Below are 25,625 nucleotides of genomic sequence, written 5' to 3' on the forward strand. Positions count from 1 at the left end.
CTCTTGCTTGTTGTGGTAAATATTAATGCCCAGGTACCTGAACGAGTGGGGTTCCCATTTTAGTCTGTGTCCCTCTATGTGAAAGTCCTGTGGAGGGCAGTGCAGGTGTGAAGGCATAAAGGGAACAGATACGACTTTGCCCAATGCATCCGCAACCCAGATGGCATGTAAAATTCCTGCAAAAGTGTCTGGATTGGGGCGAAACCGTTCACGGATATCTCGGATATAAATCAGGACATCATCCGCATATAATGAGACTGTATGCGTTTCCCCAGATAGTGGGATACCCTATTTCTTCCCTCCCAACTGGCCTGATTTCGGAGCTAGGGGCTCCATGGCCAGAGCAAACAGTAGAGGGGACAACGGGCAACCTTGCAGCGTCCCTCGTTTTATATGTAGCGGGGAGATGTATTGTAGAATTTGGACCCCTGCTATTGACTCTATATATAGCAGTCGGATCAACACTTGGATCCTCCCTCACTTGCTGCTGTTTGGTATAGTTCAAGTGATCTAGGGGCAAGATGGTGTTCGTATGTTTTATAAAATTCGATAAGGAGTCCATCTAGACCCGGTGTTTTGTTGGTGGCTGCTCCCCGAATTGACCCTTTAATCTCTTGTAGTGGGATAGTATTGTTGATGAGTCCTCTCTCTCCAATTGGGTTATGTTGGGGAGATCGACCTCCTCTAAGAAACTGAGTATGTTATCCTGTCTGGCGACTTGGGGGGGGGGGGGGCAGGGGCAGGGGGAGAGGTCCTATAATGCATCTATCTGTGTCTGTTGAAGGGCAAATGCTGTTGGAGAGGTGTGGATCCGCGCCTTCGGCGTATGGGGATTTGCACTACGGATCAACCAGGCCATGAGGTGACCAGCTTTATCACCATTGGCATGCATTTTAGCTTGATATGACCGAAAGTCAACCTCACTTAACTGTTCCACTAAGTGTGTGTGCTTAGCTAGTGCTGCATCTTGGTCAGATTGTGTTGCCGGGTCAGCTCTGGCATCCTCTTCCATGTTTTTGAAGGACACTTTGGTCTGTGTCAGGTCCCTGTGTATTATCGCCCTCACTCCACCCACTGTGTGAATAAAATGGTCTTGTAACACTAACTTCATTGTTTCCCAATCCGTAAGTTTAGAACTGGAAGTACCCCAATTGTCCTCAAAGTAATGTGTTAATGTCATTTGTCGCGTCCCGGAGTCCCTTATCTTCTAACAAGTCCGGCTGTAACCTCCAAGTGGGAACTATCGATCAGGCTGCTCCTGATTCCAATTGTAATTGCATTGGGCTGTGGTCAGAGACGGTCCTACCAAGGTATTCTGCCCCCGTTGCTATTGGTTGGGTAGCGGGGGGTCACATAGGCTCCTGTCTAATCTGACATGTAGGTTGTGCACAGCCGAGTAATATGAATAATCAATCATATTCAGGAATAGGGACCACCAGCAGTCTAAGAGCGGCCAGTGTTGAAGCCACTGGTAAGATAGTGTAGCTTTTGACACAACTGGGGAGCTCGGCAGTGGAGGGTGTGAGCCATCCAATTGTGTATCAAGTATGCAAATAAAGTCACCCCCAGTAGCCAAGGGATGTGGGTCCTGTGTGTTAAAGCTGCTGAGAGTTTAGAGACGAATGCAGGCTGTGCCGTATTAGGGGCATATATGCTATGTAATAATTCTGCCTCACCATCCCGGAGACCCTCCACGAACAGATATGCCTTAAGGGTCAATGTCTGCTGATAGGAAGTGGAAGTGGACCCCCGGACGAATCCAGATCAAGGCTTCTTGTGCAAAGCCTGACTATTTGGTGCTATAGCACTAACCCCTTCATCGCTTTTGCAAGCAAACTTCCTTCCCTCCTGCCACTTGTCTTCTGTAGAAAGGCTTTTTGTACACCCCCTCTTCTTAAATATTGCTGCATAGTGTGTCTCTTCCTAGCACTGCCCATCCCCCGGACATTCCACGTTCTTATTTTGAGTCGAGCCATCTACTCAACAAAGGTATAGGGGGGTAATGTCTAAGGATATTTTTATGGGTCTGCACCCCCTGCCCCCAATGTAAAGCCTGTGGGAGATCTGAAAAAGAAAATGTCATTATCACATCACATGCTTTAACTGTTCGATTAGCATAAAGTCCCAACCCTGGGCAACTCCAGAACTTGGAGTTGCCCAAACCATTAAAATTGTAACCCATAAATAGGGTGCTCTCACGCTAGCCTCCATATGAATAGTTGTACCTAGGAGTCCAACGGTGAGGTGGGGTGATCAGCCTCAGTGAGGACGTGCAGGACTGCAACTGCTGACTGTTACACCTAACCAGTGAACTATGGTCCAAGGGACCCATGTTATCCAAATTACTGCTGACTCTATGCATGTATGTTGCCTCGCCATACCTTTGTCTCAATTTTCAATACATTAAAGCACAATTGTCTGTACAGACTAAGGATCATAGGATCTGGTGTGCCGTTTGGGGCATCATGTTTGGCAGTGGTTGGGAAGTCATACTGTCCTCCGAGTTAATGGAGGCAGATTCAACTGCATCGTTGTCTAGAAAAGCATCCGGAGGCGAGCGTCTGTCCGCCCATAGCAGTATTCAACACCTGTACTTGTTCTACCTTGGTTTGCTCTGGCTTGGGTATACCTGAGATCAGGGCTTTCGGACGTGGGCGTGACACTTGTCTCTCTTTGTTTGAGTTCTTGGTGCTGCTATGCTTGGGCACTGGTGAGGAAGGCGAAGAGGCCTCGTAACGGTGCTGTTCTACCCAATACCAAGTGTCTGTTGGCTTCATAAAAAAGGTTTTATTGCCAGCTTTTACCTTCAACTTTGCGGGGAAAAGAAGTGAATAGCGTAGGCCTGCTTGTTGCAATTTGCGTTTCCCTCCAAGGAAGGAGGCCCTATGGTGCTGCATCGACAAAGTATAATCCGGGAAGGGGTATACTATGTTATTATCATGGTGGAGGTGTTGCTGCTGTCCTAGCTGCCCGCAGTAGGGTTTCTTTGTCTCTGTAGTTCAGTATGCGCGCGACCACAGGTCTTGGGGTGGTGGACGGTGCGCGGGTACTCTATGGGCACGATTCACTAAAAAGCATGCTGACAATTTGGCTGGCGCCCCTTTCATGCTAGCCATTGCTTGAAGTAAGATATAGGGTTAGTGCCTTCAGCACCCTCTGGAAATCCCACCATGCGGATGTTGTTCCGGTGGTATCGCTCTTCGAAGTCTTCAGCTCTAGCCTCTTTGGTTGTAAGAGAACGTACCTGTTCTTCCAGTTCTTTGACTGCTGGTCGGATTTCTGTGATGCCTTGTTCCACCTAGGTGACTCTGCAGCCAGTTTCTACTGGTTGGCATGCAAGACTCCCAAGTTCTATGGCCACTGCACCCACCTTTGTGCTTAGCTCCTGCTTAGTGGCTGTTATTGCTCCCAGTATTTGATGTAGCTTGGCCTCTGTGGTGGGCGCCATTGTGGCGCAAGGAGGCAGGGATCAGTCACTCCGGAGTCCAGTATGCCTGTATTCCTAGGCTGCTGTGGTGGAGGCCCCAGTCCGCCCCAGTGGCCCATTTCCGGGATGGCAGGTTTTGATCGGGCGCAGGGCTGCCGCTTCCCCACTTCTAGGTCTCACTGGTGGCTCCCTCCTCATCTACAGCACGCTCAGTGGAGTCAGCGCAGTGTGAAGGTCTCTGGCATTGCTGTATGTGCTGGAGGCGAGAAGAGAGATGTCACCCCATGAGGTCTCTTTGCAGGGCAGCACTACAGTAGTGGTTATACGGAATAGGGTGGAAGTCCTTCGTCTCTTATCCGGGCTCTGGAGTTCATCTGATGTGTAGCAAGGGAGCCCAAGGCAAGCAGGATGTTTAGGAGGGAAGAGAAGGGGCAAGCTGATAACACAGGAGCAGGGTAAAGAGCGCTTTACCTTTCTACGAGCGGCACCCCTGCTCCTGGGCAGTTTCCATGCTTGTCAGTTGTTGAGGCCTCAGCTGGCCAGCTCGCATAGACGGTGCTTCTCAGTCAAAGGGAGCCTTGATTGTCCACAGTTTGGCTCCCCATAGAGTTCTTCGCCCAGACCCACACATTCAGTTCGGTCTGGGGCAAAGGATGGCAGCAGGTCTTGCAGGATCTTGAGTCAGCAGCCGTAGCGTCTCTAAAGCCCGTCCGCCATCTTGCACGGCTGGTCACGCCCTGGAAACTAGAGCATTTGAGTGTTGCAGTGAGACATCTTCTGACTGTGACCTTCAAGCAGGCAAAGCGTCCCATATTTTGACAGGCAGGGATATGATCAAAAGGCACCAATCCTAACTGGGAAAGTCAGCCCTGTCTCCTGTGTGGGAATGACATGGTCCATTCTTTTTTTCATGCATATTACGGAGTTGAAATGATGGTGTGGCTCAGACAGGGTCATCAAAAATAGGTAGGCTGTATTGACACTGATGACGGACATTACCTGCAATTTATACATGCCCCCATTGAAGCAATTGTTTCTGAAGAACAGTTGCACGAAGTACAGTAATTGCTGGAAACAATATTGTACAGATGATCCAGAGACTTTCTCTTAATAAGGAACGGCACTTCTGGGCTCCCCCTTCATTCAAACAAAGGCCTCCAAAAGGGAGAAATTCTGAATGCTTGTGTCCCGGATGACATCCTGGCCTCCTTCAAGGACATTTCTTAGTAGATGTAGATAAATGTTAATGTCGTGTGAGAAGCACTCTGAGGTAGCTTAGATTCATAGTATGAAATCAACTCTATCAGTTCAAAGTTGTTTCCTTTCTGCCTAAAATCGATTCCAGTGTTTTTTACAAAACCTTCTGAGTGTGGGGGGCTGTCCCTCTGCAAAGATACACAATCTATATCTTGAGACAACTCATGAGGTTTTTTAAAAGACAAACAAAGTTAAAACCACTCTGAGGTCTCTATGGAAATCCCTGTCCCATAGCCAAACACCATAACCATTTTTCGGACAGGGTGCTTACTAGTCTAGCCTCCAAAAAGCAGAAAATTGCCTTCCTGGTAATTGAGGATAGTCCAATCCTCCCTAGTCCTTATAGCCTGTAGAATTTTAGTTTTGATATGGTCGCCCTAAGTTGCAAGGGTATGCCCAGACTTGGGTCCCTTTCTCGCTGCGCCACTGGATTCAAGCTAGCCTGGCTGAAGAGGGATGATACTGCGAAACCGGTCCCAGTATGCGTGTTTCTGGTCCAGAGAGAACCTGGCTTGGCAGTTCGGGCTGGACTGTTCCCTCTGGGAACAGGGCCAAGGCTGATTTGTATATGGCTGGTTTCAAACTGGGGTGACGTGGCGAGCAGAATAACGATGGATTAAACTCAGATCTGAGACTGGAGTGGAGTATTTGAAAAGTTTCAACACTCGGGCCATCATTTTATTTTGGTTTTGCTGTAGAATTTTAACTCTTGTCCTTCATGCCATTGAATTAGATGAATGTCAGGCCCGCCAGTGACATATCACCAATGGTGGATATGTCACTGAAACAATAGCAGATTTAAGTAGAAGAACTAATAGTCCAACAACTGTGATTGAAAGGCAGGCCATTTCTACAGATCTTTAGAGTATATTGGGTTGCTCTTCCCAATAATAGTTAATTGCATGTAATGGTAGATATCAAGTATTGATACATCCTTCATATTTATAACCACCTGTCCATCCTTTTCCCAGGCATTTCGAAGATTGTAAGCAATTTCTGACATACTATTAAAATGTCCTGGTAGCGGCTACTAAGTTCATATTATTTTATAATTCCTTTTATGGCTGGCAACTTTGAAATATTTTATAAAGTTTTTGGATCCAAAATGTAATGCATCTAAAAGCTATAGTGCAGGGGACTAATGAATGAGATGTGTTTCGTTTTCTGAGCGGGGATGGGTGGTGACCGAACTTGCATGTTAAGGATCGCGGAAGATGAGAAGAGCAAAGTTTCTCCTCGTGGGCGGAGGGCTGAAAATCTGTGGAGCAGTAAAGGAAGCATGTTGGGGTGGCATTTGTGCATATGTGATGGAATGAAGGAACATTTTTCAAGAGATTAATAGTGTAATAGTGGAGATAATTTTGCGAACAAATTTAGAACTCTGAATCTTTTCTGCAGCCTTTCTACAAGTGAACATAAATACCCTGATTCATAAAACCCCATGCTTGGATAGTCGAATGTGTACAATTATAGGCTTAAGACTGTGTTTTTTGTCATACTTTTCAATTCCAAGGAGTACTTACATGCCTAAACATTCATGTATAGAGATATGTGCAAATGAAATTCAATCAGCCATTTGCAGTTTGTTATATTATCTTATCCACCCGGAAAATATATTTCCATACGGAAGAACACCTTTGTCTATAGTGCCATCAGTTTTAATTGGGTTTTTTCTGCATTCCCCCTCTGCATTCCCTGGTTCTAACCAATGTACTCTAGCCTTAGAAGGGAGTAAATTTCTGATAGGATCTAGGATCACCATGTGCCTGCCTAAAATTTGTCAACAACCACAGGCAGACATTCCCGCCCTGGAAAACCCACAGCTTCTCCCTAAACCCAGCCTTACAAGGACATTTCTGCCTTGGTGACCTGATTTGTTTTAGTTAATTTATTTCCAAGTGCAAGTACACATTTAGGAAGCTGCCATTTTGAAAAGTCATACAAACCCTCTGCTGTGAACCAAAGGAAAGGACCCGGTCCTGGAAGCACCCTACAGCTGGTTTAACATAAAATGTTTTGTAGACTTATGATAGTTTCTTTCTTATCTTTCAGCCTGCACTTGCCGATTTCCATCAGGCATTTGAAGTTGTTTTCGTTGACCCATCTGGATTTGTGAACCTGTGCGCTGACATGACGGAGAGCAAATACAAACAGGTACTTAGCAATTGGTTCACGCTTCTTCATTCTTACTCTGCAGCACTTCATGAACATTGTCGCTCACATTCTCAGCACTGAACGTTCCAGCCCCATGCCATATAGTCCTCCCCTGCCACCGACCCAGAGGAGGGACACCTAGTTGTGTATTTGTTTGATCCCTACTGGATTTATTATTGGGATAAGCTGGCTTCTTGCATCAGCCCAGCATGTGATGAAATTCTGGAAAAGTACATTTAGTTTAAACTAGTGATTGCACTCTTAATGAATGTTGTCATTTTCTTGTCATCTCATCCTCCACTTTGATATATAGCTTTAGTGGGAAAGAGGGTGCAGCACACGGCGGGCATTGCGAGCCAAGAACTTCTGTTTATCAGGCTCTTCTGCTGGGTGCAGTGTTTCCCTCGCTGCTTTGAAACTCACAGCTGGTAAATGCTAATTGTGACAAGATAATTTTCCTGATTATTCGGTGTATAATGGATAATATTTTAGAAATCTGATTCTGTTTACACTCATTTTCAATGATAATTCCATTTACTTAGCGCTTCCTACAGCTGACTGGAAGTTTAGGCACTTTAAGGTGAGCATGCTACTCTGGAACCCAAGGTTAGTTGTTAAATCATTGGTTATTGAGTTATTGTTGGTCATTGTAACCAGTATTGTGTTAACAAGAAAAGTGTTCCTTGCATTTACTCCAGTTTCTTTGTGTACATTAGATTAATAGGAGTAAGGTGTGATCATTAGTGGGGTCTATGTGAGTTTATGCACATAGTTAGTAGTAAGAACAGATAGCTTCGAAGAGATTAAGTATTGTTCGGGTGCTCAGATTTGTTTCATAGGACTCTCTATGCATGTGTTTGAGCAGTGAATCCAGTGGGATCTGTTTTGGATGCCCCTAGTGTTGCATGATTGAGAATGAGACCAGCCTTCTAGACAGTGTATTGCCAACAGTCCTGAGGCTGGCGCATATAGACCCAGACACTCGATTGATGGAGAATGGAGACAAGGCCTTTGGAAGTTCAATGAGAATCTTGTTAGTAAAAGACATTTCATTACTCCTTCCAGAATTCTGTCATTTGGCAGATGGTAGAGGTGAATGATCTGACAGCACGTGTTGTGCAAGGTGAAAAGATTTCTAGGTCAGGCCATCCCGTTTGTCTGACCTGTCTAATACTTCAGCGAAGCTGAAGACAGCCAGGTGCATAAACTTCACAGTTCATTGTGCCCATGTTGTTGGTGCTCCATTCTGAAGACAGCCTTGGTGGTGCCTTCTGTGAGAAGCATTACATTATGCAAATGTTGTGTCAGGAGATCAGCCCTCACCTGTTGAGACCAATGTTCACTGTGCCTGGGCTTTGATTTAAAAAAAATTGCTATCAACTACAGTCCAAATTTCCATCTCGTGGATTACATCTAGGACTGTAATACACCTTGATTGGGCTGCTCGTTCACCAAACATCCCAATTGTGTTGGCCATTAGCACATACTCACCAAACCTGATTCACTGTAGTGACAGACCAACCAAGCTCTATAACCTCTAGGGGTCATCGCTGATTCCATTGTTTTATATCTGCATGATTCCAAGTAATCAACAACAAACCACCTTGTCTGGATAACTCTACCACTGGAAGAACGGAAATCCAATCTTCGACAGACCCAAAATCTTCTGGTTCTGGGGAAATCAGACCATCTCTATGTATTTTCCAAAATAACTGCCAAAACTGAGACACTGAAACAGTGAAATTTACAGTCCACAGTTCTCTGCAAAAACCTGTCTTACTTGTGCATACATGGCATGACTTTCCTCCAAAGCATCCACCCTCACTTATAAGATTCAAAGCACCAGCAACACAGTGCGAATGGCTGCACAAATTATCCCAGCACCAATGCTTCAAACATCAGTTGCTTGCATCACATAATACAGTGATATATGTACATATGCCACACTCAGTTCCATAGCCTCTCTGCTTCCTTCCTCTATAGCCCTCACCAGTTCGTTGATACTTCCTCATGAATCTTGGAAGGTTGTAACCCTGCATAGGTTCCTTCTGTCCAGCGTGGACATGAACCAGTGAACTGTAGGGCACAAATAAAAACGCGTGGAAGGGGCTGTCGAGTTTTCCGAAGTGGCTTGGTATGCTACTTGCTGGCTGTCTCAGGGCTGATTAGGGTTCTGTAATGTTAGCAGAGACATCTGGGTGCAGCTCACCAGCTCTGATGAGGCTTTAGAATGCAATTAGAGAGTTGCATGGGTGAAACCCGGTGAAGGCATTCCCACTGCTGCTGGGACCATTTGAAAAATGCAGTACTCGGACAGGGAAATGTGCTCACACGTGGCGACAAAAAGCAGGGGAATGCAACTCACAGGCTACTGTTGTAGGCTGGGGAATGCCGCTCACAAGCTGCCTAGGGATTCTGGTATCCTGAGTACAAGATGTCCAGTGAACCTGGAAGATGCAGCATAGCGTTGCCCTGGGTGCCGGAAGACATGTAGCTCATGAGCTACCTCTGCAGCTTGGGTACTTGAAGAGAATGGAAGAGATGCAGGTGCCTGGGGAAGCAGGCCACCGAGTGCACTAGGACACTGTGGGATTGTATCTGGTGTGAAAGGTTCTGTGTGTGCCTCTGGGCATTCACAGCTCTTGTCCTCCTGGTCTTGTGTGCCGCTCCCCCCACTGCTGCTGCCTCTGCCACCCAGCTCCTCAAGACTGTGCTGCTGTCACAGCCCTCGAGGCCTCCTGTTCGATCCCGCATTCAGTTAACCGCTTGCCTGGTACTCTGATGCATTGTACACTGATGCATTTTTATTGGACCAGATTTTCTGGTAAATTGGGTTCAATTTGTAGTCTATGTTGTTTTGTTTGGCATCTTCTGTTTCTGGTAGTTGCTGTTTGATTTGGCCTGTAGCCCCGCCTGCTGTTTTCCTGAGGCACCCTTTCTGCACCCTCCTGCCTCCTTCTGCCACCTCCCAGGACTACTAATGGAGCCTGCTGTGCCAGGACCACGCCCATCACCAGGAACCCTGGTTCTTCCGCCATCTACCGTTACTCCAGAACAGAGCTCACTGCCCTGAACGCCAGACCCCACACCAAGAACTGCTGCCGCAACTCTCGTTGCCAGTTCACCTGCAACACCAACCCACCAGTGCACCCTACCTCTGCCACACCTCTGGCAACGACTACTCCCTGCTGTAGGAAGGCGGCTCTTTATACGATATATCAAAATGAGATATATCATACAAAAAGTCCAGGGGTCCCCTTACGATTGGACAAGGCTTGTCCTAGCAATCCCAAGATGCTCTTTTAAGGGGTAGTGTGGTTGAGAAGCCTTATGCTAAGCAGAGAGGAGTGTGAGGCATCTGCAAATACACACACATTCAATAAATGAGACACACAACTCAATAAGGAGGTCCACACTAATTTACAAAAATAACAAGTATCTTTATATATATTTAGGCACCAGAAACAATACAATCAAGTAAGTGCTTTTTGCCAGAAAAGCACTTCCAGGTTTCAAAAGTCAACAGTTTTTTCAGAAGCGGCAATGTTATCCTATTGAGAGAAAAACAAGTAATGCATTCAGGAATAGTACAGCAACTTACGGGACCAATCTCCTGGACTTAATGTAAGTATTGGGCAAAGATCAAGACCACATCAGCAGGTCACACCAGGCAGCACTGGGGTGGCCAGGTGCAGACGTGTAGTACAGTGTTGGGTGCCCAATGTTAGTCAATAGGGTCGGGTTCGGTTCAAAAGAGGCTGCAAGTTTGGACAGGGAGTCCAGTCGAGGAGAACCAACGGGTGGTTTCAAGTCTTGAGATGCCCGTGGTCTGAGGTTCATCTTTGGTCCTCCTCTCCACGGGACAGTGGCGACAGGTGCAGAAGTGTCCTGAGTTATTGGGTTTTCTCCACCAGGAGCATTCAGGGTTTAGGGGGCCTGCGGTAGGGGCTGCAGTCGGCATTGGCGAGTCCACAGTAGGAAAGTCCTGGGTGGGCTGTGCCTCTGGAGGGCTGGGGGATCATGTTGGTGCCGTTGACCCACTTCAGCTCAGGCTAAGCGGCACACATGCAGTGGTTCTTCCCCTTATCGGGTTTTTGTGGTCCGGAGTCCTCTCAGGTCTCTTGGGGTGCCTGCATGATGCAGGGAAGCTGCTCCGCTGCTCCACAGGAGTTCCTGGGTCTTTGTTGAAGGCAGGCAATCCTCCCAGGCTTTTGGAGGCACAACAGCTTGCAGGACAAGTTGACTTTGGTGCAAATCAGTGGAAACAGCAGACAGGCTGGCAGAGCTGGAGCCAAGTCAGGTGCTTCTTCCTCGGGCTTTGCTTTTGTGGCTCTTGATTGTCCTTCTTCGTATGTCACAGGTATCTGATTTCCTGGTGCCAGTGGCTCCCTAATACAGAATTTAGGGTTCTTTTGGGGAGTGTAGGGTAGTAGTCAATGGGCTACTTACCCCTGGGGTCACTTCACCCCATATATGACAATTTCCTGTGGGAAGTGGTCTTAGCTCTTCACCAGAGTTCCTGAATCTGCTTACAACAAGATGGCAGATTTCTGAAAGTTGTGTCCACATCAGGCAGCATACCAGAGGGGTGGGACTGACATGAGGGGTGGACACACCTCTCTGAATACTACTTTTTCTGCCTTTCCTGGTGCCAAATGGGGCACGGGTGGGCATTGGTCCTTTGAGTGAAGCCAGATCTGCATACCAAGCATGGTGGGCTTCTTTGAAGCTTCCGTGCCTTAGAATGCAGATTTGCACGTCATCCTATTGGATGTGATGTGTAAACACCTCACCCAGAGCAGACTTTGTTTTTGATCGCTTGAGAGCAAAGGCTCTCACCCTTGGTGGGTTAGATTTGTGTCTGGTCATGGCAGGCTGGCTAAAACTAGGTTTTCAGGGGGCACCTCTAAGGTGCACTGTGTATGCATGTATTACTAAATCCATCACTGGCATCAGAGAGGGTTTATTAATATGAGATGTTTGATACCAAACATCCCTAGTTTCAGCCATCATGTAGATGGGAAACCTTTAGTAACCAGCGTCCAGCACATTTAAAATTGCTTCCCTGTTAACTTACTATGTCTAAGAATCAACAAAAACATAGCAGGTGCATATCTGTTCATACAGATATGTCCTTGCATGCAATATTATGCACCCTATCTTATGGCTGTAAGGCATGCTGTAGTTGACTTACATATATTGCATGCAGTGTTAGGAGACAGGACACATAGGCTGTGTGTGTTGTATTTTCACTTTTAGCTGCACCAAGACACGCAGCCTGTAATGGCAGTCTGCATGTGCTAGGTGAGGGGGTCCCGGAGGGCGGCACAATGCACAGTGCAGCCCTTGGAGACTCTCTTTAGCTCCCCAGGCCCTAGGTACCAGGGGTACCATTTACTAGGGACTTACAGGGGAGCCAAAGGTATTGCCAATTAAGGAACAATTGTACAGTTTAAGAGAAAGAGATCTGACACTGGGGACCTGGTTAGCAGGAACCGAATGCACTTTCAGTCAAAATGGCATCATGTACCAGGCAAAAAGTGGGGATGACCATGTCAAGAAGGGACACTTTCCAACACTCGCGAACTTGACTGCATCCTACTCAACCTCTGCCTCCTCTGCAAGCACACCACCGAGCTATGGGACACCATCTCTACCCTCGCCCCCAACCTCATCTTCCTCACAGAGATCTGGCTCAACGCTGCCTCCGCACCAGACATCGCTGCAGCCATGCCCGGTGGATACAAGATTGTCCACCGCTACTTCAGTGGAGTGAAACCCCAAACTCCTCCAACCCTTGCCCGGTTGCCCCCTACACATCCCCCCCAACACCACCCACCAACTCTGACGGTGCCCAAAAAGTCGCCCAAGCAAAACATCCATACTCTCCAAACAAACCAGCCTGTTCACCCCGGAGCTCAGAACTGTGAAATGCAACTGCAAACAATTGGAACAGAGATTATGTACCACCAAGAATCCCATTGACAGAATCACCTTCAAGAACTCACTCAGCCAGTACCACAAACTCCTGAAAGACACCAGCAGGCACACGTTAGCCATTCGCATCGAAGCCAGCTCCAACCACAGCAAAGAACACTTCATCATCGTCAGGGGGTTCTCCAACCCCTCAGTAACTGAAAACAGCACCTCCCTCCCTCCCAGGATCTGTGCGACTCTGACTGACTACTTCCTTGACAAGATATCCACCATCAACAGAAAGTTTGCTCTCCAACCCGCCACCTCCGACACCCTCAGCCTTCTAGACCCAGCAGAAGCCCCCACCAACAGCAGACTCACCAGAAGGAACCAGCTCACCACTCAAGACGCCACCAGCATTATGCGCTCCACTCACTCGGGATCACCCATGGCCTTTGTCCACACCACATGTTCAGCTTCATCAGCAGCAAACTCACCGACATCCTCAATACGTCCATCACTTCAGCCACCTACCCGGATGATTGGAAACACACCAGTATCAAATCTCTCCTCAAGAAACCCTGTGCCGACCCCAAACAGACTCAAAAATTACCGTCTGATCTGCCTGCTCCCCTTCACAGCCAAAGTACTTGAGAAAGGCGTCGGCCAATTCTCCCACCGCACCCTACTCAGGAGGCTCCACCAGATCCTGCATCTGTGACGATGCCCTGAAACGGATCGCATCCTTCCTCTCTGACAGACCTTAGAGTCCTCTTCCCTCCTTTCACCTCAAAGCCCCAGGGCATTATCTGCGGCGTCCCCCAAGGATCATCCCTCAGCCCCACTCTCTTCAACACCAATATGACCCCCTTGGCCAACATCGTCAAAAAACATGGACTGAACATCATCTCCTATGCAGATGACACCCAGCTCATCCTCTCCCTATCCAAAGACCCCGCCACCGTGAAGTCCAACTTCTACCTCAGCATGACCAGAATCATCGACAACAAACTCCACATGAAAAACCAGATCAACAGTCTCCTCTGCCTGCCACCTCACCCTCCGCATGCTCTGTAAGATCTTCAAGTGGCTCCCAACTTTCCCCCGACGAACAGTTATACAACAGCTGTCTGGACTATTGCTACGCTCTGTACACCGGACTCACAGCAGACTCATCCTGAACTTTCAAAGATGGACCCACATCACCACTGGCTCCCCATACACAAATGATGCCAATCCAAGCTGTTGACGCATACCTATAAAGCCCTCCACAACCAAGGACCATCATGCCTCAACCACTGCCTGAACTTCCTCTGTCCTTCCAGACCCCTACGCTCTGCCTCTCTCTCCCGTGCACACACCGCCTGCATCTGTCGCAGCAGCAGTGGTGGCTGTTCCTTGTCGTACTTCCCGGGAAATCCTGGCACAACCTCTGCATCCACCTCAGGACATTCCTCTCCCTCTAGGAATTCAGAAGGAGATATACGACCTAGGTCTTCAACTGAAGCCCGGAGCAGCCGATCACAGCATCTGGATACCCTCACAGGTAATAAGTGCGCTCTACAAATCCTTTTTAATTTGATTTGACAGCTCCTGTATGGTATAACGGTGGGTCTTGTGAATCTCTTGTGTGTTCTTGTGAGACTGGTAGCTGCAGTGGCACATTCCAAGGCTTGAGGGTGAGCAGATGCTGGCACCACCTGAGTATGGTGTCAGGCGATGCTCAGGAGCCCACAACGGGCACTGGGGCTCTTCTCTGGCCACTAGGGTGGCCAGCTTTCCATTAACACTCTGCAGAATACTTTGCCTTACCAATTGTAACTTATACCTGTGTTTTAAGCTAGAAGACCTTCATATGGTGTCCTGCTGCTGACCTTCCTGAGGGTTTGTGCTCCAGCTACAGTGCTGTGCTCCTTTAATCTGCGTAGTTTCCGTATTTTATGGTCTTGTTTGCTAAGGATTTGTCATGTGATATAAAACAAATCGCTTCTAGTTACAAATAAGACAAGCTCATCATGCGGAGATGTGTGCACTGGTCCATAGAGATTGTCTTGCTTTGTTATTTGCTGCTGTGAAGAGACTGAGGGTACATAACACTGCTTTTGCAGAGGGAAGAGATCTTGCTGCTGTAGGGGAGTAGGTCAGTGAGGAATTAGAATAGTAGCCATAGTTGTTAATTTCCTTTATCCAGCATCCATACCTCTTGCTATAAATATTTGATGTTCTGTTTTAGATAATTACATGTTCGATGGCATCTGTCGCTGTAGATACGCATGTTCTGCAATAGCTCGCCATCTGGTGTTGGGCCGGAGTGTTACAAGTTGTTTTTCTTCGAAGAAGTCTTTCGAGTCACGGGACCGAGTGACTCCTCCTTTTGTCTCCATTGCGCATGGGCGTCGACTCCATCTTCGATTGTTTTTTTTCCGCCATCGGGTTCGGACGTGTTCCTGTCGCTCCGAGTTTCGGAACAGAAAAAATAGTTAATTTCGGAAGATTTTCGTCGGTATTGTTGCGTTCGGGATCGGCGTACTTACATTCAACACCGCATCGAAGATCGAAGAGCTCCGGTGCCCTTCGGGGTAGTTTTTCGATCCTCCGTCGGGGCCTGGTCGGCCCGACCGCGTGCTGAGGAACGCCGATGGAACGGACCCCTTTCCGTTTCTGCCCCAAATGCCACAATAAATACCCCTACACAGACCAACACTTGGTCTGCAACCTGTGCCTGTCACCTGAGCACAGCGAAGACACCTGCGAGGCCTGTCGTGCGTTCCGGTCCCGAAAAACACTCCGAGACCGTCGAGCCAGAAGACTTCAAATGGCGTCCGCACCGACAGCCCGACGGGAGTTCGAGGAACAGGAAGAGGAAGGTACCTTCTCGATCCAAGACTCAGACTCCGAAGGATTCGACGATACACAAACCGTGAGTAAGACGTCGAAAACCACACAAAGAAACATTTACAAGGCCCAGGGGACGCCACTGCCACCAGGCCATGGCTCAACCCATAAAATCGGTGACCGACCGTCGGCACCGAAAAAGGCCCAAACGGTGCCGAGATCGTCCGACTCCGGTCGAGACACCGGCACGCAGCCTTCTCGGGACCGAGAAAGTGCTGGAGACAAGCCTCGACACCGAGATGCCGGTGTGGACACGGCTCGACGCCGAGACAGCGGCACCGAAACAGATCGACGCCGAGAGGTTTCGGCCCCGAAAAGGAAAAAAGTCACCTCGGAGCCGAAAAAACACGCAGACAAAGTTTCGATGCCGAAACAAACTGCAAGCGACCCAGCTTCAGGCTCTTATACAGAAGAGCACTCGCTAACCTCCCAAATGCAGAAGCATAGGTTTGAGGAAGAGCTACAAGCAACTGATGCGGACCATACGCAAAAGCGTATCTTCATTCAGCAGGGGACAGGGAAAATAAGCACCCTTCCCCCCATTAGGAGAAAGAGAAGGTTGGAGTTCCAGACGGAACAAGCACCACAACCAAAAGTGGTGAAAAGAGTTACACCACCACCCTCTCCTCCGCCCGTGATTAACGTTTCACCAGCACAAACGCCATCACACTCCCCAGCTCACACCACCATGAGCCAGGGTGACCAAGACCAGGACGCATGGGACCTATACGACGCCCCAGTGTCAGATAACAGCCCAGAGGCATACCCTACAAAACCATCTCCACCAGAAGACAGCACCGCGTACTCTCAGGTGGTGGCTAGAGCAGCACAATTTCACAACGTAAGCCTCCACTCAGAACAGGTCGAGGATGATTTCTTGTTCAACACACTCTCCTCCACCCACAGCTCCTACCAAAGCCTGCCTATGCTCCCTGGTATGCTCCGGCACGCAAAAGACATATTTAAGGACCCGGTCAAAAGTAGGGCAATCACACCAAGGGTGGAAAAAAAGTATAAGCCGCCTCCTACGGACCCGGCTTTCATCACAACACAGCTGCCACCAGACTCTGTTGTTGTAGGAGCAGCTAGAAAAAGGGCCAACTCTCACACATCTGGAGATGCACCACCCCCAGATAAAGAAAGCCGCAAGTTTGATGCAGCTGGTAAGAGAGTCGCAGCACAAGCTGCAAACCAGTGGCGCATCGCGAACTCCCAGGCACTACTTGCGCGCTATGACAGAGCCCACTGGGACGAGATGCAACATCTCATTGAACATCTGCCCAAAGACTTCCAAAATAGGGCAAAACAATTGGTTGAGGAGGGACAGGCCATCTCCAACAACCAGATCCGCTCCTCCATGGACGCTGCAGATACAGCTGCACGGACAATTAATACATCTATAACTATCAGAAGGCATGCATGGCTCCGAACGTCTGGATTTAAACCAGAGATTCAACAAGCAGTTCTCAATATGCCTTTTAATGAAAAAGAACTGTTCGGTCCAGAAGTGGACACAGCAATTGAGAAACTCAAAAAAGATACGGACACTGCCAAAGCCATGGGCGCACTCTACTCCCCGCAGAGCAGAGGGAATTACAGCTCATTCCGTAAAACGCCCTTTCGAGGGGGGTTTCGGGGTCAAAGCACACAAGCCAGCACCTCACAAGCCACACCGTCCAGTTACCAAGGACAGTATAGAGGAGGTTTTCGGGGACAATATAGAGGAGGGCAATTCCCTAGAAATAGAGGAAGATTCCAAAGCCCCAAAACCCCTACTACTAAACAGTGACTCACATGTCACTCACCCCCTCCACACAACACCAGTGGGGGGACGAATAGGTCATTATTACAGAGCATGGGAGAAAATCACTACAGACACTTGGGTTCTAGCAATTATCCAACATGGTTACTGCATAGAATTTCTACAGTTCCCTCCAAACATACCACCAAAAGCACAAAATTTAACAACACACCATTCCAATCTCCTAGAGATAGAAGTGCAGGCACTATTGCAAAAGAATGCAATCGAATTAGTGCCAAACACACAAATAAACACAGGAGTTTACTCACTGTACTTTCTGATACCAAAGAAGGACAAAACACTGAGACCAATCCTAGACCTCAGAGTAGTCAACACTTTCATCAAATCAGACCACTTCCACATGGTCACACTACAAGAAGTATTGCCATTGCTAAAGCTGCACGACTACATGGCAACTTTAGACCTCAAGGATGCTTATTTCCATATACCAATACACCCATCGCACAGGAAATACCTAAGGTTTGTATTCAAAGGAATACATTACCAATTCAAGGTACTGCCTTTCGGATTAACAACCGCACCAAGAGTCTTTACCAAATGTCTAGCGGTAGTCGCTGCACACATCAGAAGACAGCAAATACATGTGTTCCCATATCTAGACGACTGGCTAATCAAGGCCCATTCGTTAATAGAGTGCTCAAATCACACGAATCATATCATACAAACCCTCTTCAAACTAGGGTTCACCGTCAATTTCACAAAATCCAAAATTCTGCCACGCAAGGTACAACAATACCTGGGAGCCATAATAGACACATCAAAAGGAGTAGCCACTCCAAGTCCACAAAGAATTCAAAATTTCAACACCATCATACAACGCATGTATCCAACACAAAAGATACAAGCAAAGATGGTATTACAACTCCTAGGCATGATGTCATCATGCATAGCCATTGTCCCAAACGCAAGACTGCACATGAGGCCCTTACAACAATGCCTAGCATCACAGTGGTCTCAAGCACAGGGTCACCTTCTAGATCTGGTGTTAATAGACCGCCAAACTTACCTCTCGCTTCTGTGGTGGAACAACATAAATTTAAACAAGGGGCGGCCTTTCCAAGACCCAGTGCCACTATACGTAATAACAACAGATGCTTCCATGACAGGGTGGGGAGCACACCTCGATCAACACAGCATACAAGGACAATGGAACGTACATCAAACAAAACTGCATATCAATCACCTAGAACTTCTTGCAGTTTTTCAAGCACTAAAAGCTTTCCAACCAATAATAGTTCACAAATACATTCTCGTCAAAACAGACAACATGACAACAATGTATTATCTAAACAAGCAGGGAGGGACGCACTCCACGCAGTTAAGCCTGTTAGCACAAAAAATTTGGCATTGGGCAATTCACAACCAAATTCGCCTAATTGCACAGTTTATACCAGGGATACAAAATCAACTCGCAGACAATCTCTCTCGAGATCACCAACAGGTCCACGAATGGGAAATTCACCCCCAAATACTGAACACTTATTTCAAACTCTGGGGAACACCTCAGATAGACTTGTTTGCGACAAGGGAGAACGCAAAATGCCAAAACTTCGCATCCAGATACCCACACAAACAATCCCAAGGCAATGCCCTATGGATGAACTGGTCAGGGATATTTGCTTACGCTTTTCCTCCTCTCCCTCTCCTTCCTTACCTGGTAAACAAACTCAGTCAAAGCAAACTCAAACTCATATTGATAGCACCAACTTGGGCAAGGCAACCCTGGTACACAACGCTGCTAGACCTATCAGTGGTACCCTGCATCAAATTGCCCAACAGGCCAGATCTGTTGACACAGCACAACCAAAAGATCAGACACCCAGATCCAGCATCGCTGAATCTAGCAATCTGGCTCCTGAAATCCTAGAATTCGGGCACTTACAACTTACCCAAGAATGTATGGAAGTCATAAAACAAGCAAGAAGGCCATCCACCAGGCACTGCTATGCAAGTAAATGGAAGAGGTTTGTTTGCTACTGCCATATTAATCAAATACAACCATTACACACAACTCCAGAACATGTAGTGGGTTACTTGCTTCACTTACAAAAATCTAACCTAGCTTTCTCTTCCATTAAGATTCACCTTGCAGCAATATCTGCATACCTGCAGACTACCTATTCAACTTCCCTATATAAAATACCAGTCATTAAAGCATTCATGGAGGGCCTTAGGAGAATTATACCACCAAGAACACTACCTGTTCCTTCATGGAACCTAAATGTTGTCCTAACTAGACTTATGGGTCCACCTTTTGAACCCATGCACTCCTGCGACATACAGTTCCTAACCTGGAAGGTGGCATTTCTCATCGCCATTACTTCCCTGAGAAGAGTAAGCGAGATTCAGGCGTTTACTATACAGGAACCTTTTATACAACTACACAAAAATAAAGTCGTCCTAAGGACCAATCCTAAATTTTTGCCAAAGGTTATTTCACCGTTCCATCTAAATCAAACAGTGGAACTTCCGGTGTTCTTTCCACAGCCAGATACCGTAGCTGAAAGGGCACTACATACATTAGATGTCAAAAGAGCATTAATGTATTACATTGACAGAACAAAGAACATCAGAAAGACTAAACAACTCTTTATTGCATTTCAAAAACCTCATGCAGGAAACCCAATTTCAAAACAAGGTATAGCCAGATGGATAGTTAAATGCATCCAAATCTGCTACCTTAAAGCTAAACGACAGCTGCCCATTACACCAAGGGCACACTCAACCAGAAAGAAAGGTGCTACCATGGCCTTTCTAGGAAACATCCCAATGCAAGAAATATGTAAGGCAGCCACATGGTCTACGCCTCACACATTCACCAAGCATTACTGTGTAGACGTGTTATCCGCACAACAAGCCACAGTAGGTCAAGCTGTATTAAGGACATTATTTCAGACTACTTCCACTCCTACAGGCTGATCCACCGCTTTTGGGGAAATAACTGCTTACTAGTCTATTGCAGAACATGCGTATCTACAGCGACAGATGCCATCGAACTGAAAATGTCACTTACCCAGTGTACATCTGTTCGTGGCATCAGTCGCAGTAGATTCGCATGTGCCCACCCGCCTCCCCGGGAGCCTGTAGCAGTTTGGAAGTTACCTTCAATTATTTATATATGTATCATCTCAACCTTAAATAAGTGCATACTTAGTCACTCCATTGCATGGGCACTATTACTACAATTCAACTCCTACCTCACCCTCTGCGGGGAAAAACAATCGAAGATGGAGTCGACGCCCATGCGCAATGGAGACAAAAGGAGGAGTCACTCGGTCCCGTGACTCGAAAGACTTCTTCGAAGAAAAACAACTTGTAACACTCCGGCCCAACACCAGATGGCGAGCTATTGCAGAACATGCGAATCTACTGCGACTGATGCCACGAACAGATGTACACTGGGTAAGTGACATTTTCATTTAAGATCAGCAATAGGAATAAAAAGTCATTGGGATAGGCAAAATGTTTCAAGCTTCAATAAAAGCACAAGATAGATTGCCAAGCGAGGACCTTTTTGAAGATGTGCAATCTTTCTCCCATAGACTCAGTGTCATGTTAGCAACTCATGAGCTTTGCAGCTTGCGCTTATTTACCAAACCTTGCACATATCCCTTGTTTAATTGTGTTTACGAATAAAGTAATGCAATATGGAAGAGTGATGCTCGGCATTAGGCGTTCAGTTTGAAGGGAAATAGAATGACATTTTAAGAAACAAAGGCCGCCTTCTAGTAGGATTTCTACCTGGAGTCCCTCTGCTAGGTGAAAGAAAGGCAGTGGCTTGGTGCACTGTAGCAGCTAAAGCCTCCAGGCCCATTCGAGGAAGTCCTTAGAAACTTATAGCACATGTCTGGTGTGAGAGTGAAGATGTGCTAAGAAGGAAATGTGTGAAGGTATTCTGGGTTTTGAAAGTAGTTATAAGAAAAGTGACTTGTCTGGATCCCTTGAATTTTATTTCTGTTCCTACACCTTACTAAAAAGTCTGAACGTGTTAGTGGGCTGCTTGTTGGCTCGGGTTGAAAGGATATGGTGTAGCTGTTTGGCCCATCCTACTCCTTTTGTGGTGCAATTAGAACTAACATGGCACAAACAAACTAAAATGTAGTGGTAACATTCTTCAAAGTATTCCCAGTACCATTTCCATCACTTTTTGTTGAGATTAGGCATTATAAGAAGAAAAACAATTTGAAAACGTCCGAGCCCAGTACTAGGTGGCAGGGAGTATGCAAAGCATGTTAATCTATAGCGCTACGCACTGGAAAGAGTTACAGTCTAAGCAACAGCCTCTTGTGCAACTATATATTTGTATATGTATAATGCTTGTAGCATGTGTGGCTGTAGATGCACGTTATGCATACTGGAATCTAGTTCTGAGCAGACGTTTATAGCTTGTTTTTCTTCTAAGAAGTCTCGAGTCACAAAGCCTCTTGTGACTCCTTCTTTAGTCCTCAGTGCATTGTTTTCTTCTGCCATCGAGTATAGATGTTGCAATGCCAGCCCTGGGATTGAGTCATCCCTTGAAGGATTCTTTGGGGCAAGATGTTCAGTCTCAGATTTCAAGAACACCATGCAAATGAAACAGCAGCCATCCTTAAGGGGCACTCCTAAAACGTGTGGACCGCGTATTGTCAGATAGCCATTGGTCGCCGTACTTGGTACAACTGGTGTTTGCAGCACCTTGACTGCTATTTTGTATGTTGTAATTGGGGGCGGACACTATGCCTAACATGGTTTGGACTCCAGAGCTTACCCTGAACCTGTCGAGTCAAGGTGCTGCGAGCTCCAGTTGTATCAAGTACAGCAACCATTGACTATTGGACAATACACGGTCCACATGTTTTTTGAGTGCTCCTAAAGCATGGCTGCTGTTTCGTTTGCACCTTCTATACTAACTTCTGTTTGAAACTTTTGGGACATGCACCATTCATATAGATTATGCCCTGATGACACTCTATTTTGGGTGAAATGCGTTGGCTGCGCTTTTGTTCGTATATGAACAAGAATAAAGAATTTAAAAAAAAATAAGAAAATCTTCTGATCAATGTTGTAAATTTCAGTGGTTTGCAAATTTTACTTTGTGCATTGCCTCTCTAATGCATATGAAAATTCTCTCTTTGAGTTATATGGTAGCTGACCTGTAGAGGTGGGCAGGAAGTGAACATATTTTGTGGAGCTTAAATGTGGTGTGGTATAGAGGTCTCTAGTTTCTTTGCAACTCTTCATTGTTACCTGCTTTGGCTCAGAAAGTTTAGCACTAGATGATTTGCAGTAGTAGACACTAGTTAGTGGAACACTTGCTGAGGGGCGGACAACAATTTTCCAGATCTACTAAGCAGGACACATTAACAAGTCCATGAAAGGAAACTGAACCCACAAGTCCTCCAGAGGTACGTCTGCTGGTAGGGCAGTCCTACCACTGACCTAGTTGACACCGCCAGATAATGAAAGACAATGCTTTGCTTCCAGATACCCACAGTCTGCAGCAATGCTGTGTGGATGAACTGGCCTGTGATATTTGCTAACACTTTTTTGTCTCTCCAAATCATTCCTTATCTGTTGAGGAATATGAGGCATGTATCCATGACCCACATCCTAATTTCACCAACCGGGGCCTGGCAACCCTGGTACTCCATGTTTCTGGAGATGTCAGTCAGCACTCATGAGAATCTGCACCGGAGGCTGGATCTTCTCGCTCAGCATCAGGGCCACCTCAGGCACCCAGACCCCAAGGAGCTGAACCTTGCAATCTGGCACCTGAGAATCTAGAATTCAGGTACCTCAAACTCCCAGAAGATTGCATGCTTATTTTCTGTGCACCACACAGGCCCAAAACACATGCCTATTATGCAGTAATATGGGTATGGATTGTCCATTCCTCCAACAACAAACACATATAGCCTCCCCCTTTTAAGGTCTGTATCACAGTATAATTAGCTGCATGCTTTCACCTGATGCTAATGCAGCATTCATGCAAATAGACTACATATGTTCCTTCTTAAAATCCATGTAGTTAAAGCCTCAAAAAGGTATACATCCCAGTGTTCCCCACCCCCTGTTTGGATCTTAAACATAGTTCTTCTATGGTTCCTGTGGCTATGTGCTCTACATAAACATGGTTTATGGTTCCTGTGGCTATGTGCTCTACAATCCTTGTTGTGGTAGGTAACTTTCTTAATAACAATCACCTCTCGAAGACACATCAGTGAACTTTAGCTTTACCCATGGAAATTCCTTTCACTCAGGAGCACAAGGACAAAGTGAAGTGCATTTTAAAACCAATACCAAATTCCTACTAAAGATGGGGTCACGTTTTCATGTTAATCAAATTATTTAGCTGGCTGCTATGTTCCCACACCCTGACTCTGTAGCTGAAAGGAATTTACACTCACTAGATGTTAAGAGGTGCTCAACTACATCGTCAGGACTAAGTATTTCTGCAAGACAAAAAAATCTCTCGCACTAGCTTCGCCTCCCAGAGTGTATTCCATGTGCAAAAAGAGTATTAAAATGGCCTCTTTTAGGGAGCGTCCTTTTAGCAGACATCTGCAAAGCTGCTACATGGTCAACTTCACACGTTCACAACACACTGCCATGTGGAGATCTAAGCCCCTCAATGGGCTTTATTTGGCCAACCTGGATTAAGAACTCTTTCGGAAACCTGTGTCATCTCTTTGTTAGCCACTACTTTGGTGGAAAACTGTTTCACACTCTGTGCAGAGCATGTGAATTTACAGCCTCGCATGGCACGAAAAGAAAATGTTCATAGCATGTAGTGATCTAGATTCACAGATGTCGACGCTATTGCCAAGAGTTTTAACAACTGCCATATTTCATCATGGATGGAGGAAAACTGTCTAAAGTTAAATTCAGATAAAACGGAGGTCATCCCCTTTGGAAATTATCCTTCATTGGAATGATGTTTGGTGGCCAGTCAGTCTTGGCCCACTTCCTTCCCCCATTCATTTGGAAGGCCAACAATCTGAGGTCTCTGTTTGATGAGCAGCTGGATTTCTCTGAACAGATTAACTACATAACATCTTCCTGTGTCTGTTTAATCAAGATGTTAAAAACGGTCTTTCATTACATCCCCCATGAGATGCAAAAAATGGTGATAGTGGGTCTTGTCCTTTCTAGGATAGATTATTGCAATGCAGTCTACCTAGGCATTAAGAAATGTTCACAATCTAAACTTCAATCACCTCAGAATGCAGCTGCCCATCTGCTTCGGAAAGTAACTAAGTTTATCCCTATAACTAAGATGTTCAGTGACCTTCATTGGTTGCTCATTTCTGAAAGAGTAGAAGTTGAGGCTTTTTGCATAATTCATAAAGCCTTGCACATTACTGGCCATCTTTATTTTCAAAAGGTATTTAAGTGGTAGTTCAACGTTGTGAACTAAGATCTTCTACCAAATTGGTGGCCATCCCCAAAATAAAGAAGACCAGATGGGGAGGCAGAAGCTTTTCATTACTGCCATGTTAACTCTGGAATTCCCTACCCCTGGCCATTAGATCTCAAACTCATCTCATCCCTTTCAGGAATGTGTTTTTTCAGTTCTGCTTTTAAATAGGGTGTTGTCTCTTCTGTATCTTAGAGGTCGCTAGGGCCAAGACACTTCGGTATTTGCCCACTTCACAACGAGCAAATATCACAGATGTCTGTACTTTTATATTAGCTAACCTTTAGCAGTGCATATTACACTTTGTCTTCGATAGTACATGTCACACTTCTTACCCTCTGGCGCATTGTGGACTAAGGGAGGGCAGGGCGTCCCTACAAGTCTTGTGATTCAAGATACAAGAAAAACAAGTTAGAAACCACTAGATGGCAGTAGTATGCAGAGCATGCGAATCTACATCCCTACAATTTACAGTAACATGTAACCAATATGTTCCGTATGTGTGTGTATGTGTATATATACTTATATAGACATATATATATATATATATATATATACTTATATATAGATAGGAATATATATATACTTTTACATAGATAGATCTATATATGTATATATATATATATATCTATATTTATAGCTATATAATAAAATGAGGAAAAATATTTATTTGTGTAGAGTTGGATAAGAGTAGAGGAGGTTTTTGTCAGCATAAAACGAAAAAAGAATTTAGAATTGTGTGTTCTTAAAATAAATTA

The 25,625-nt window shown here is 46.1% G+C and overlaps 1 protein-coding gene across 1 annotated transcript in view; it reads left to right on the top strand.

The window, feature by feature from the left end:
- Nucleotides 1-25,625, top strand: part of NOL6 (nucleolar protein 6) — a 455,500-nt gene that overhangs the window by 108,363 nt on the left and 321,512 nt on the right. Inside the window, exon 10 of the mRNA XM_069217421.1 lies at nt 6,737-6,838. Within this exon, the coding sequence (XP_069073522.1) occupies nt 6,737-6,838 (102 nt within the window). The remainder of the gene's footprint in view (nt 1-6,736; nt 6,839-25,625) is intronic.

The sequence above is a fragment of the Pleurodeles waltl genome, chromosome 1_1 (assembly GCF_031143425.1).
Source record: "Pleurodeles waltl isolate 20211129_DDA chromosome 1_1, aPleWal1.hap1.20221129, whole genome shotgun sequence".
Taxonomy (NCBI): domain Eukaryota; kingdom Metazoa; phylum Chordata; class Amphibia; order Caudata; family Salamandridae; genus Pleurodeles; species Pleurodeles waltl.